The sequence below is a fragment of the Podarcis liolepis genome, assembly GCF_965112155.1.
Source record: "Podarcis liolepis genome assembly, chromosome: 7".
Lineage (NCBI taxonomy): Eukaryota > Metazoa > Chordata > Lepidosauria > Squamata > Lacertidae > Podarcis > Podarcis liolepis.
This window is the reverse complement of record NC_139561.1, coordinates 8,417,008-8,432,482: the sequence shown is the minus strand read 5'-3', so window position 1 is coordinate 8,432,482 and position 15,475 is coordinate 8,417,008. Positions and strand designations below refer to the sequence as shown.

At 46.7% G+C, this 15,475-nt stretch overlaps 1 protein-coding gene across 3 annotated transcripts in view; it reads right to left on the bottom strand.

The window, feature by feature from the left end:
* CUX2 (cut like homeobox 2) overlaps positions 1-15,475 on the bottom strand; it is a 250,431-nt gene that overhangs the window by 10,396 nt on the left and 224,560 nt on the right. For all 3 annotated transcript variants that reach the window (XM_083514127.1, XM_083514129.1, XM_083514128.1), the window contains 4 exons: positions 15,147-15,248; positions 12,914-13,695; positions 11,009-11,168; positions 2,685-2,954 (listed from right to left, as the gene is read on the bottom strand). In XM_083514127.1, the coding sequence (XP_083370253.1) occupies positions 2,685-2,954; positions 11,009-11,168; positions 12,914-13,695; positions 15,147-15,248 (1,314 nt within the window). The remainder of the gene's footprint in view (positions 1-2,684; positions 2,955-11,008; positions 11,169-12,913; positions 13,696-15,146; positions 15,249-15,475) is intronic.

The following is a 15,475-nucleotide window of genomic DNA, read 5'->3' as shown; positions in this document are numbered from 1 at the left end:
ATAAACGTTAAATTAACAAGTTACCTTTTTGTGTGTGTGTGTGTTCTTCACTCCCCTTCAAAACAGTGACCAGCGTACATGCCCCCTTTCAATGCAGTGACCAGCGTACATGCCCCTTACAATGTAGCGGGCGGGCGGGAAGGTGACGTCGGGACGGTGCGTGACTAACGCACACACCGCCCCCATGCGACGTCACAGCCAGTACAGCGCCCGCCACAGTGGGGAGTGTCGGGCCGCACAATGCGCCCCCTCCCCTCGCTAGTATCCATCCCGGAGCCGCGGCAAGGGTGTAAAAGAGCCACATGCGGCTCCGGAGCCGTGGGTTGCCGACCCCTGAGCTAGGGGAACTGTTTGTGGGCTGAGATCCAGGTCTTTTGTGCTGGGACCAACTCTCATTTTACTCTGAATTTATGTACTTAAGCCTTGCTGTTGTTTTAAAAACATTGAATTCATTCAGAGTCTGCTAAATTGTTAACTTTTGTCATTTTTGGATTTACTGACACGCTCCGTATTTTGTATATTTTTATTCCCAGTGCTCTGAATCTTGATGTTTTGAATGCTTGCTGTAAGTTGCATTGTGCACACATCACGAGGAAGGTGTTCATTTCTCTAGAAAAATAGCACTGGGCAGCACTCACGGCCAGATTTAGGTTTCATGAGGCCCTAAGCTACTGAAGGTAATGGGGCCCTTTATATGTCCAGCTGTCCTTTGTCAACAACAAATTGTCACTGTTTTTTTGCATTGAATATATGCTATATGGTAATTTATGGACTAGTCCATGCAGATTGTAAAGGTAAAGGTAAAGGGACCCCTGATTATTAGGTCCAGTCGTGGCCGACTCTGGGGTTGCGGCGCTCATCTCGCTTTATTGGCCGAGGGAGCCGGTGTACAGCTTCCAGGTCATGTGGCCAGCATGACTAAGCCACTTCTGGCGAACCAGAGCAGCGCACAGAAACACTGTTTACCTTCCCGCCAGAGCAGTACCAATTTATCTACTTGCACTTTGATGTGCTTTTGAACTGCTAGGTTGGCAGGAGCAGGGACCAAGCAACAGGAGCTCACCCCGTTGCAGGGATTCGAACCACCAACCTTCTGATCAGCAAGTCCTAGGTTCTGTGGTTTAACCCACAGCGTCACCTGTGTCCTATGCAGAATGTAGGTACCCTATATATAGAAATGAGCAAACCAGTGATATTTTAGGGAGCAGGCGGCGTCCATTACTTACATCATAGGAGCCTACACAACACAAAACACTGTTGATGTATGTAGGTTTTATTTTATTTGTTTTTCATCTTATATTTTGGAAATATACATCCATTTTTTTCCCTTTAAATTTTTTGGGGGCCCCCAAGAGAGTGTTTAGCTTATACGTAAAAGTGGCACTGGTAGCACTATGCGTTTTGCTCTGTGACTTGCCAATCTAGGATTAATAATGTGCTTTCTTAGCACTATCAAATACAAACCAAGTGAAAATGTGAAAGTGGGTCCCATGTTGAAGCTTAGGAGCCAGAGCTGGGGTCTCAGGTCTGCACCCGCTGAAGACCACTGATCTATGTAATTTAGAAAGATGTGCGTGCTTTCACACTTTTAAACTTCGTATTCATAAGGTCTAGAAACTTGCTTTCTAAAAAACAAAACAAAAAACCCCAATCCAAAAGCTGACACTCCGCTTCTGCAGAATCACGGGATACACTGAACTCCTGATCTGGGTCCTTAGGGTGAAGGGCAGATCATTAATAAATAAATATGCGACTGCCGTAAGACAGGAACACGTTACACCAATGCAAATATTACTTAGTTGGCTCAGTGGAGGTGCTGCAGGCCCTGAAACAAGATAGTGGAAACCCCAACACACACACCAGCCAGTTGGTAGCTCTTCCTCGCCACACTTCCTTCGATTTACCTCCGTGGAACTAAAATGGGCTGAGGAGAAGCCGCCATCGGGGGGCAAATCGTGACTACTGCTTTTCCAGCTGCATTGGCTCCCGGTGGAGTACAGGGTCAGATTTAAGGTGCTGGTTTTGACCTTTAAAGCCTAGGACCCTCGTACCTACAGGACTGCCTCTCCCGGTATGTCCCATGGAGGACCTTAAGGTCTATATATAGCAACACCCTAGAGGTCCCTAAGGAAGTCAGATTAGCCTCAATCAGAGCCAGGGCCTTCTCAACACTGGCTCCAGCCTGGTGGAATGCTCTGTCTCTTGAGACCAGGGCCCTGCAGGATCTGATTTCTTTCCGCAGGGCCTGGAAGACAGAGTTGTTCCACCTGGCCTTTGGGCTTAGAATCAGTTTGATTCCCTCCGCCTCTTTCTATTTCCTTTCTCCTCCTATGATGAGATTGCTCCCTAATTGTTTTAATATTGTATCTTAATCTTTTAAATTGTATTTTAATCAACTTGTTTTTATTATTGGTTGTTAGCCGCCCTGAGCCCGGTCTTGGCTGGGGAGGGCGGGGTATAAATAAAATTATTATTATTATTATTATTATTATTATTATTATTATTATTATTATTATTACAAAACGTGCACTGGTTCAAAACAGAGTTTCCTGACCAGGGAAACCTTGGGGTTGTAGTTTGTTTGCCCTAGATCAATGGCGAAAACCTCTTCCTGGTAACAAGCTGAACTGTGGCCCCAGAGTACATCGCCCCCCGCCGCTGGCTGCCCCCCTGAGCAACCCTACCGAGGTTGTTATCCGTTAAGACCTCCTTGACCTTCTTGGTGATGGAGTAAGTGTCCAGCTCCGGCGACATGGCCACAATCTCCTGGATGCCGACGGACGCCTGGCTGCTGGGGCAGATCTTCCCGCTGAGCGAGGAACCGGATCTGCTCTCCGGCTGCTGGTTTTCTTTACTGCTTTCCAGAGCAAGGCTCAGTGGCTCAGGGGGGCTCTTCTCTTGCTCCGAGGGGCTGGGTGGTGGGGAAGGGGAAGAGCGAGCCTCCCCAGGACTGGCTGCAAACAACAAAAAAGGGAACATTGTGATTATGCGGAGGGGGGTTAGGGAATCATGGACCACCTGAAATTCAGAAAGGAACGGAACAACAGCCTGCTGGTCCTGTTCTCACTGGCCAACCAGATACCTGTGGGAAGCCAGGGAGCAAAACACAAGAGCCATTGATAGCCCTTTCTCCTTGAATCTTGTCTAACCGTCTTTTAAAGCCATCCCAGTTGGTGGCCATCATTGCATCCTGGGGAAACATGTTCCAGAGTTTGACGATGTGCTGTGTGAAGAAGTCCAGTCTTCAATACAGTGGTACCTCGGGCTAAGTACTTACCGTATTTTTCGCTCTATAAGACGCACCAGGCCATAAGACGCACCTAGTTTTTAGAGGAGGAAAACAAGAAAAAAAAATATTCTGAATCTCAGAAGCCAGAACAACAAGAGGGATCGCTGCGCAGTGAAAGCAGCGATCCCTCTTGCTGTTCTGGCTTCTGGGATAGCTGCGCAGCCTGCATTCGCTCCATAAGACGCACACACTTTCCCCCTTCCTTTTTAGGAGGGAAAAATTGAGTCTTATAGAGCAAAAAATACGGTAATTCGTTCTGGAGGTCCGTTCTTAACCTGAAACTGTTCTTAACCTGAAGCACCACTTTAGCTAATGGGGCCTCCTGCTGCCGCCGCGCCGCGGGAGCCCGATTTCTGTTCTTATCCTGAAGCAAAGTTCTTAACCTGAAGCACTATTTTTGGCTTAGTGGAGTGTGTAACCTGAAGCGTATGTAACCCGAGGTACCACTGTATAAATAAATAATACCACGCATGTACATAGTCACAATCAGGCCGTCCTGAAGGAGGCATTTTAAGTGGGAAGGCTGATGCCAGGAGACTTCCTTTTTTAAAAAACAAAGAAAACAAATAAATAAATAAGAAAAGAGAAGAATGTAGCCTCTTTTTAAAAAATAAATAAATCACTATAACCGTCCTGTTATTTCTCTTTATTGTTATGAAAGATACCTAGCTAGATGACTAAGAAGGCATGCAAACTTCTCATATTCCCCATAACACGTGTGCTTGTATATAGAATGGGGGAGAGATAGAGAACGGGCACAGGGCTTTGAAAAATAGGGTGCCACACATCTTTCCGCAGGCTCCCTGTTTTTATGCATCTGCGTCTCCCGCCGCAACCTCCATAATTAGTATGTTCAACAAGATGCGGCTGTTGCGCCTCCCCTTCAAATGGCTCTTTGAAAAGAATGTTTTCAGAAGTTGACAGAGGAGAGATGGAGAGACAGACTGGCAGCTCAACGAAGCGTGTTTTTATTCTGTTTTGTAATGTGTCTAGAATTGAGGAGGAGATGAGTCTTTAATGCTCATTTGATACATGCAAAAGTAATCGAGGAAAATTGGTAGCACCCTACGGCATGATGCCTCTTCCCACTGTTTTTTCTTATGGTATATACAAAATACCCCTCTACAGCTAGATGTGCAGTAACAGTGATTTTATATATAAGAGAAAGAGTTTATATGATTTGTGAAGCAGCTTACAAAACAGGGGAATGTATTGAAGCATTTAGGGAATTACCCGGCACTTCTACTACAAGGGAAGTTTATTTTTTCCACATTAGGGGAACAAGGATTTCTACTTGATCCTTTTGTTGCCCTTTTTGTAAATAACTTTTTAGTATATTTTCAACAGTCTACAAAACACAGCAAAAGAGAAGAGCAAAACAGAGACTGGGAAAGGGGTTGGGGAACCATACAAATCAAGATCAGGGGCTTGTCCACACATTCCCAGCATGCAAGTAAGGTTTGGGGACCTTTTTGTTTGGAGCAAAACTGAGTTAGAGGTGACCTGGTGGAAGTTTATAAAACTGTGCATGGAATAGAGAAAGTGAGTTGAGGGAATTTTTTCTCCTTCTCTCACAGCACTAGATTTTGTGCACATCCAACGAAACTGAATGTTGGAAGATTTAGTATTACCGTATTTTTCACACCCAACCATAGGACGCACCTTGTTTTAGTGGCAGGAGAAACGGAGCCCCTTCCATTTCTCCTCCCGCTTCACTGAAGGGGCGCTGCGCAGCTCTCCCTCTCTGCTGAGAGTCTTGCTCTCCCGGCTTCAGCAAAAGGAACCCGAAGGCTCCGGAGCGCAGCAGGAGCTCCCGCTGGTCTCCGGAGGCTTCAGGCGGCTATCCCTGAAGCCTGGAGAGCGAGAGGGGTCAGTGCACACCTCTGCGCTTCGGAGGCTTCGTATTGCTATCGCTGAAGCCAAGGAGCCTGCATTCACTCCATAGGATGCACACACATTTCCCCTTAATTTTGGGAGGGGAAAAAGTGCGTCTTATAGAGCGAAAAATACGGTATTATTATTGTCACTACTATTTATATACCACCCTTCATCTGAATATCACAAGGCAGTTTACAGCATAAAAAATACAAAATGAAAACAGGAAATATATAACATGATAACAATTACCGTTCACCTATCGGAGTGTGGGCGGGGTTTGCGACCCGGAATGGGCTTCCCGAGCCCCTGAGACATCTCCCCCTCGCTGCCTAGCCGTCGCTCTGCCCCCTTTCTGGCTGGCCAATTGGCAGCTGGCTAGGGCAGTGTCCCCCACAACACCTGTATCCTCAGGGGCTCCCTCAACCTGGGGCTGAGAGGGATGCTGTCCAGTGCCTAAGCCAAGGTTTCCTACATCTGAAATTAATAAAGTTGTGGCCTAATTTAATCCTATACATCTCTGTGTCATGTCTCCTTATTTATGGAGCTGGCTCCCGGCCCGGGGGGTTAGCGCATGGCTCGCAAAAACCAATATCCCCACCCACCCATAAACAGATTTAAAGTCCACAGATGGTTTAATCAGCCAAAGGCCTAGTTATAGAGGAACATTTAAGACTGATTAACGGAATTGCACCCTACCATTCAATCAAATTATTCTAAAGACAGCTTACAAGCAGAGGAAACAAACGAAAATTATCCAAAACACTGAGGATTCAGGTAAAGGTAAAGGGAGCCCTGACTATTAGGTCCAGTCGTGGCCGACTCTGGGGTTGCGGCGCTCATCTCGCTTTACTGGCCAAGGGAGCCGGCGTACAGCTTCCAGGTCATGTGGCCAGCATGACTAAGCCACTTCTGGTGAACCAGAGCAGCGCACGGAAACGCTGTTTACCTTCCCGCCGGAGCAGTACCTATTTATCTACTTGCACTTTGACGTGCTTTCGAACTGCTAGGTTGGCAGGAGCAGGGACCAAGCAACGGGAGCTCACCCCGTTGCGGGGATTCGAACCGCTGACCTTCAGATCGCCAAGTCCTAGGCTCTGTGGTTTAACCCACAGTGCCACCCGCATCCCTTCTGAGGATTCAGGTACACACCAGCAAACTCATTTTGTGCAATTAAAGTGGCTTTAGCACAATAAACCCACTCCTCCTCCCTCCTCCTATCTGACTTTTTTGTCCGCAGTAAGGAAAGTGACAGGGAAATGCAGTGGAAGACGTGGGATAACAAATGTCGCATAATTTCTCCACAAACAAATCAGTATGAATGCTCAGTAAACACTGCGTGTCATATTACCTTCCCTGAAAACCTTGAGCAAGCAAATCAGGAAGAATGCTCAATGAGCAGACCCTCTGGAAGTGGTGAAACTGGAAAACAGGGGGGCACGTAGACACACATCCCTGAGTCCCCTGGCTGATACATGGGGCCAAAGTGTGCTTCCCTTCAGCTCTCAAGTTCCAGTGGGAGCCTAGAATATTTTATTGTGGTGGTGAGAGGGTGGTGGGTCCATCTCTGGCTGATGAATGAGGTAGGCTGGTCTCCCCCTTAAGTGATGTTCTTCCCAGGAGGCAACAGGTACAGCCTCCCGTGTAGAGCCAGTGTGGTGTAGTGGTTAAGAGCGGTGGACTCGTAATCTGGGGAACTGGGTTCAATTCCCCGCTCCTCCACATGCAGCTGCTGGGTGACCTTGGGCCAGTCACACTTCTCTGAAGTCTCTCAGCCCCACTCACCTCACAGAGTGTTTGTTGTGGGGGAGGAAGGGAAAGGAGAATGTTAGCCGCTTTGAGACTCCTTAAAGGGAGTGAAAGGCGGGGTATCAAATCCAAACTCTTCTTCTTCTTCTTCCCGGGGGTTCCCTGGCTTAAGCCCTTCTGTTCTGCAGTCCCAGGGTAACTGGGACTAAAATTTAAAGTTTACCATTATTGTATGGTTTTGTTTCTTAAGCACCTTTCATTTTTTTTAGGCGTATTTCAAAACTGCCTTTACGGAAAATTATTTTGGCCACAGTGTTCTGTAAAAGCATTATACCTCCCCCCCCAATAACTATAAAAAGGAGATAAAGACCCCACTGGATTCAGCAGCCATGAAGATGTATTGACTGAACAAAGAACAGCAGAAAATAATTACCGTATTTTTCGCTCTATCGGACGCACCTGACCATAGGACGCACCTTGTTTTAGAGGGGGAGAACAAGAAAAATAAATTCTTCCCCTCTCTGCTCAGCGCCCCTTCAGCGAAGTGGCAGTAGAGACGAAGCCCCTTCCATTTCTCCTCCCACTTTGCTGAAGGGGCGCTGCACAGCTCTCCCTCTCTTGCTCTCCTGGCTTCAGCAAAAGGAACCTGAAGCCTGGAGAGTGAGAGGGTGCGCACCGACCCCTCTCGCTCTCCAGGCTTCAGCGAAAGCAACGCAAAGCCTCCGGAGAGTGCAGGGAGCACTCCCTCTGCGCTTCGGAGGCTTCGCGTTGCTATCGCTGAAGCCAAGGAGCCTGCATTCGCTCCATAGGATGCACACACATTTCCCCTTAATTTTTGGAGGGGGAAAAGTGTGTCCTATAGAGTGAAAAATACGGTATGCTACAAGGTACTAAGAGGAAGTGGTTTGCAGGGAGGGATTTTTTTTTTAGCCCACATGCTAATTTGTTCCCATCATCACCACACTTCCTGATTTTATAGTTTTTATACTCCTAATTCAACAGCTCAAGGGATTGGCAGAAAACCCATAAAATTCAGCCTTGCCTTTAACAACTTGTTTGGTAGTCATAGGCAACCAGGAATTGCATGCAGGTGAGTAAACAGACTGGCAGAGGAACTCCTGGCCACTCCCTTCCTCTTCTGCCAGCCCACCTAGTTTTAGTGGTAGCTATGGAGGAAGGAACAATCTCTTTCCTGGTAGAAGGGAATTTCTTTAAGAGCAGCCCACTAAAACTCCAGTGGACAGCATTTCCATGCTAGCTGCAGAGAAGGGGCTTGGCCAACAGAGAAATTCAGGCCACCGGCAACTTAGTAGGTGTTGCAAAAAAAGAAAAGAAAAAAGCTGCAGGCTAGTAACTTTTGCAGGCTTATTTGCAAGGCTGCCATATAAGAGTAATATATCTAGAGTGTGCATGTTAAAGAAAGAAGCAGCAATCCCAGGTTGCTGAAGCGAGTGTAAACTGGTTAAATACAGAGTTCATTTCTCAGAAAATGAATGTTGAGGCTGAAAGACCCCAGTTTGGATCTCTACTCGGCCATCAAACTCACTTGTTGGCCTTTGCCGTCTCCCCAATCAGTGATATAAGGATAATAACCTGATTTAACAGTATAGGTAAAGGGTAAAGGGATTCCTGACCATTAGGTCCAGTCGTGGCCGACTCTGGGGTTGCGGCACTCATCTCGCTTTATTGGCTGAGGGAGCAGACGTACAGCTCCTGGGTCATGTGGCCAGCATGACCAAGCCGCTTCTGGCGAACCAGAGCAGCGCATGGAAACGCTGTTTACCTTCCCGCTGGTACCTATTTATCTACTTGCACTTTGACATGCTTTCGAACTGTTAGGTTGGCAGGAGCTGGGACCGAGCGACAGGAGCTCACCCCGTCACGGGGATTCGAACCGCCAGCCTTCTGATCGGCAAGTCCTAGGCTCTGTGGTTTAACCCACAGCGCCACCCGCGTCCCATTTAACAGTATAGGATTACTGTAATTAACCATTGGAGGATTCACTGCCATAAGGATTACCGAGATATAGAACATGGATACTGTTAATGCACCATACAAATGTTAAGCTGAAAAACAAAACTAAAAGACCAGTTTTCATTTCCCTCGGGATCTTACCTGGCACCTGCATGCCTCAAAATGAGGTGACAGGATATTGAAACAGGGTGACTGCGCAAGGAGGGTGCTGGTGTGGCAGCCTGGGGGCCTGAGCTTCCGGTCTTTTCCGGTTCTCCAGGCAGGCTTCCCCCACCCCCCGCATTTGGAATTAATATATATCAAAGCCTCAGGGAAAGAAACAGCAATTTGATATCAAAGTAGCTTTTAAGTGCTGTGCAGAGTAAGATAGTAGATCGCAGCATCTTGAAGGTGGAAACGCCACATCCCTGATTGCAACCTTTTGTGGAATAAATAATAATAATAATAATAATGTGCTGAAGTTCTCACCCTGGGCCAGCAGGGGGATACTGTAGATAGTTATGCAAATAAGGGATCGAAAGTGACGTTCAGTGATTGGATAGTTTTAGAAAATTGTTACAGTTACGTTGTACTAGAGCTCTATATAAGCAGGCTGACTGAACCCTTCAGTTCAGTTCTGTTCTGGCCTGTGAATAAACAAGAGCTGTTTGAAGAATCGCTGTGTCGTCTTTAATGTTCACCTACAACTTAACAACAACAACAACAACAATAATAATTTTTATTTATACCCCGCCCTCCCCAGCCAAAGCTGGGCTCAGGGTGGCTAACAGGCAATAATAAAAACAAGTAGAAAAATCTACTAACAGGGAGTTGCCCAACAAGAAAAAGGTAACCTGCCATGTGAGATTTTTATCTGGAAAAACCAAACCGGACTATTTGGTGGCAGTTTGGTGGGACTTTGTTCCGTAAGCCAATGACAATCACCTAAATCAGTTCCTCATGGGATTTCTGGAAGCTCATAAGACTTCCTTACTGGACTTTCTGACTCCCTCCTTCACATTTTCAACCCTCTCATTCCTATTCAGTGTTATATATATTTTCCAGATGAGTCAGTAGCCTCAGACAGATGTACTTAATCCTCTGACCTCTGCCTGTCTGTTCCTCTTGTCTTATTTTGTAACGCTTTTCCTCTTTCATACTGCATTGCAATAGTGGAAAACCTTAATGCTTATTGAGAAATGGGGTTTGTATAAAAATTATCTTAAAGATTATTGTAGTAGTATAACGTCTGTGGCAGCCTTCGAATAACTTCTGCGATACAATGGATATGTGTAGGAAACTACAATTTTCTTGATAATTAGCAACAATAACTGAGATAAATAATGCATTAAGTAAATGAGCATTCAAAGAAATATGGAGTTGACGGGAAGTCGTTGGAACCTTAAGAAGATGATGACAAAGTGTAGCAAATTTTTATGATTTTGTGTTATCTATGAAGAATTTTGTTTTTGATTCTATTTTCTTTTTCTTTTAAGTTTAAGTTCTATTTCTTTAAAGTTCAATAAAGCATTTAAAAAAGAAAGGAAAAAAAACAGAAAACCTTAATAAAAATTGTTACCAAAAAAGAAAAAGAGTGGCATTTCCACCTTCGCTCTGACGTGGTACATTGCAGTCAATGATCTCAAACGGCCATTGCTTTTCCTGCGGTTTTGAAGAGATATGTGTGGGTGGGTGTATTCTATGCTTTTAAGCTGTTCTTATTTTGGCCGTAAGCCAGGGAAAGAGTCAGGGAAAGCGGCGTCCTTTAAATAAACATACAGTGGTACCTCGGGTTACATATGCTTCAGGTTACATATGCTTCAGGTTACAGACTCTGCTAACCCAGAAATATTACTTCGGGTTAAGAACTTTGCTTCAGGATGAGAACAGAAATCATGCTCTGGCGGCGTGGGTGCAGTGGGAGGCCCCATTAGCTAAAGTGGTGCTTCAGGTTAAGAACGGTTTCAGGTTAAGAACGGACCTCCGGAACGAATTAAGTACTTAACTCAAGGTACCACTGTATAACAACGAGAAGAGGAATAGACTCTTTCCAGTGGGGGGTTGGCCTGCCTGGAGATCTGAATGCCAGGCCTTGAGCCCAGGAAGAGGTTGCCCCATGATGGAGGGCCAGCAGGGACCTACCATGTGGCGGATTGGCCTGCTGGCTCATGCCTTGGCCCAGCTGGTCCGTGAGCCACAGCTGCATCCGGATGAAGGGCTCCCGGCCTTTCTGGGTCAGCTTGCTCCAAGGCTTGGGCCTAGACAGCATGTCGCTCACGCTCCCTTGAGACAGACCCAGCACCTGAAACAGACAGGAGATGAGGAGGAAGATGGAGGAGGCTTTGGCCCGTGTCCAAGCCCCGCCATTAAAAACCACCACTACAGAACAACAAACCCCTGTGTTGCAAACTTAACACAACAAACAACACAAGCAACACGAAGACCAGTATACTAGATAGCACTGTAGTTCTTTTTGCATAATGCACATGATTTAGTACAACAAAAACAAAATGTGTACACTTGTCATTCTCCAATGAAAACAAATGAACACGCGTCTGTCAATCTTTGAAAGTCCGTAGAAGTATAATAAGTCTATGGTTGAAACAAAGTAATAGATGCTATCCTGTGGGCTAAGCGGTAAAACCTTTTAGGCGTTCATGGTGCCGAAGTAGTAAGTGAATAACAACGTAGGGACGGTGATCCCGGATAATCTGACTGTTTCGCTGGAATCTTCTTCAGCACAACCCATAGATTAGAAAAATGCACAAAGAGCAATGGCCATGAGGATATTCACATTGTTATTCACTTACTACAAACTGACAAGGTAATCATGCCGTTGATATGATTTCATTTTGATTTCCTGTTCATTCGAAACAGGCACTTCCTCCCTCTCACGCAGGGCACATGCAGAACAAACTTAAATCACTTATAAACCACTTCTGTTGTTTAGGCTTACATCAAAGAACTTTAGGCATCGAGGGGGCTTATATCTCTCTGTTTAAAAGACTTCTACCCCCTTTACAAGACTACAATTTCCAAATTTTACAGGGTGGATTCAATTCAAATCAGCTTATGGATCGCTTCACGCAGAAGAAGCCTGCAAGAAGTGGCTGCAAGAAGACCATAATAAAAATAATAACCCATATAAACAAATATAAAATCCTGCTATGGGAAACAGTGCCAGGCTACATGCTGTCTGTCTGGCATCGCCTACACTTGTTTTTCCACCCACAAAAACCGCCCAGCTGCATGAGATAACCACCCCACCCTTGTAAGCACAAACACCAAAAATAAGTGACCCAAACTCTGCCTATATAAAGGTAAAGGGACCCCGGACCATTGGGTCCAGTTGTGACCGACTCTGGGGTTGCGGCGCTCATCTCGCTTTACTGGCCGAGGGAGCCGGCGTACAGCTTCTGGGTCATGTGGCCAGCATGACTAAGCCGCTTCTGGCGAACCAGAGCAGCGCACAGAAATGCCGTTTACCTTCCCGCCAGAGTGTTACCTATTTATCTACTTGCACTTTGACGTGCTTTCGAACTGCTAGGTGGGCAGGAGCAGGGACTGAGCAACGGGAGTTCACCCTGTCGCGGGGATTCGAACCGCCAACCTTCTGATCGGCAAGTCCTAGGCTCTGTGGTTTAACCCACAGCGCCACCCGCGTCCCTTCTGCCTATATAATGTAAAGGGACCCCTGACCATTAGGTCCAGTCGTGGCCGACTCTGGGGTTGCTCATCTTGCTTTATTGGCCAAGGGAGCCGGCATACAGCTTCCAGGTCATGTGGCCAGCATGACTAAGCCGCTTCTGGCGAACCAGAGCAGTTCACGGAAACACCGTTTACCTTCCCGCCGGAGCGGTACCTATTTATCTACTTGCACTTTGAGGTGCTTTCGAACTGCTAGGTGGGCAGGAGTCTGCCTATATAGTGCTGCCCAAATGCCCAGGAGAACAAAAAGTATTCTCCTTTGCACTCCTCTCTCACCCTCTCTTGAGCCAAGCATGGCCACAAGCCTCTTTAAGGGCTGAATGTTTATTGCTGGGGTACCTTTTCCCCAAAGATGCGCTGGCAGATCCCGTTCTTGGCCAGCTTCTCCTTGACCTGCCGCGTCAACTCCAAGGTGTCCACTTCCCTGTACATGTACAACTCATACTGCTCTGGCGTCAAGGGCGGGACGGTGGGTTTGAGAGTCCTTGGCACATAGGACGGGTAATAGGACAGGCGCCCGGCGCCCTGGCCTTCTGAGCCGGCCACTTCCGACTTGACCTCTATCACCCTGTGGGGCTCATCCTCAGAGGTCACGAGGTCTTCCTCGTTCGGGATGGCGTCGCTGGGCTCGCCCCGCTGCCACGCCCGGCCATTGGCCATGCTGGAGTAGCTGGACGAGGAGGACAAGGAAGGCGACACGGAGGTGTACGGACGGCTCAGCAAGCTCCTTTCGGAAGCCCAGTGTTGGTCAAAATAGGAGCCGGCGTCCCCGATTTCGGACTTGACCTTCCGGATGATGCTCTGCACGAAGGCCGCAGGGGAGAGCACGGTCAGGGGGGTCTGCATTGTGCTGCCACCGGCGTTTGGGCCCAGCATGCCCTCCTCCTGCTTGATGTAAGCCTGGACGATGTTCTGGCTGACCGTGGCCAGGGTCGAGCGCTCCACAGGGGGTGTGGCGACAGGCCTGCTGGCGCCCCCCGCTTCTATCTCAAGCAAGGCCTGTTGCTGGGCCTGCATCTCGCGGCGGGCCTGCTCCAATATGCTCTTGATGGCATCTTCAGAGTTGCTGGCGCAGTTGCCGTTGGCGATCACCTGGGGCACCGCAGAGCTCTTGGTGTCCCCTGCGGAAGGAAGGGGCACAGGTGAAGGGGGTAGAAAGAGGGAGGCTCAATGGAGACAAACCTGAAAGGACTTTTAAACGGGGTCCCTCCTCCCTAGCCCCTGTGCTACCCGATCAGATTTTAACGAAGGTATCCTAATAAAAGGCTGGTCACAGCTTCAGTCATTGAAAATTAATATATAATATTATGAGATACTATTTTGGAAAACCGTTACAATGATATATAATGAAATTCGGTCAAGGGGAATTTGAGGAAGTCATTTAAGTATGATATTACTATCGGACCAAGTTCAGTTATGATCTATGTTTGTCTGTTTAAAAAGGGGGAAATTAATAAAAAAATTTGGGGGGGGGGGAAATAAAATAAAATAAAATAAAATAAAATATTCCAATGCCATTAAATATACCTTACTTTAATGTTGCATTTCTTTTATTCTGTATGTAACATATATGGAATATGCAGCCAATCTGAGGGTTTTTTTACACAATTGAGTGGTGTATAAATTTTATGAAGTATGTTTTATGACATATATGTACACACACACACACACACACACACACACACACACACACAAGTGCCTATAACACTATGCTTGAACTTCCCCCCTTTTCCTTTTACTTAAGTAGCCCTGGGCCTGGTCAGTGCCTGAAGAAAAGATTGCCTGGGAGCTCCCAGATGTTTCTCCCCATTATGAACTACTGCCTTGAGCAGTAGGAGGGGAAATAACCGCAAATAAATAAAAAGTAGAAAGCTTCAACTTTTAAGCAATTAACTAATTAATTAACAAATGGAAAAAAAGCTTTTAATCAACTAGAAAAGTGCTCCTGAATAATGGGGCAGATTTATTTATATATTTTGTAAAAAAAAAAGATTATTATTTTTAAAAATGAAAGTACTTGTAAAAGCTGCAGATGGTAAGCACCTCCTTAAAATACACATTCCCAGCCCTCTTCCGTCTCACACAAACAAGGGATACCACTATACAGTGGTACCTCAGGTTACAGACGCTTCAGGTTACAGACTCCACTAACCCAGAAATAGTACCTCAGGTTAAGAACTTTGCTTCAGGATGAGAATAGAAATCGGGCTCCGGCGGCGCGGCGGCAGCGGGAGGCCCCATTAGCTAAAGTGGTGCTTCAGGTTAAGAACAGTTTCATGTTAAGAACGGACCTCTAGAACGAATTAAGTTCTTAACCCAAGGTACCACTGTACTATAAGGATGCAAACAGTATTCAGTAGCATTATATTGTATAATCCAGAACTACTGGGGAGGGAAACCCCTCCTGGATAGTCTCTGAATGCTATCCCATTGCAGAGAGGTTGATTCGTAGCTCACTTTCCCATCCAGCTGTCCGGGCAAAAGACCCTCTTGAATTCTTGGACAAACTCCAAACCTGCGAAATATTAAGATGCCACCGAGGGCAACCTTGGTGGTTCCTCACGGCCCTTACCTCCTTTCTGTGACTCAATCTCCTTCTTGGCTTGTTCCAGGATGTTCTTGATGGCATCGTCAGAGCCAGTCTCTGGCGTCCTAATCCTTGGCGTAATACTGCCTGATCAAAGAAGCACAACATTTGAGGCCTGCCACTTGCCTCGTGTTTTTGTACCAGCTCAGCTCATGTTAACGTCAGGGAAGTATTTACCGGTGCCAGTGCTCAGCTATTTTTAGGAGCCCCTGTTGGAAGGAAACGTCTCCTGCTATTAGTCGCATGCCATGACGGGAAAGAGACCAGGAACCCGGCTGTTGGGCTCTGCCTTTGCGAGGCCATGGCTTGGGGGG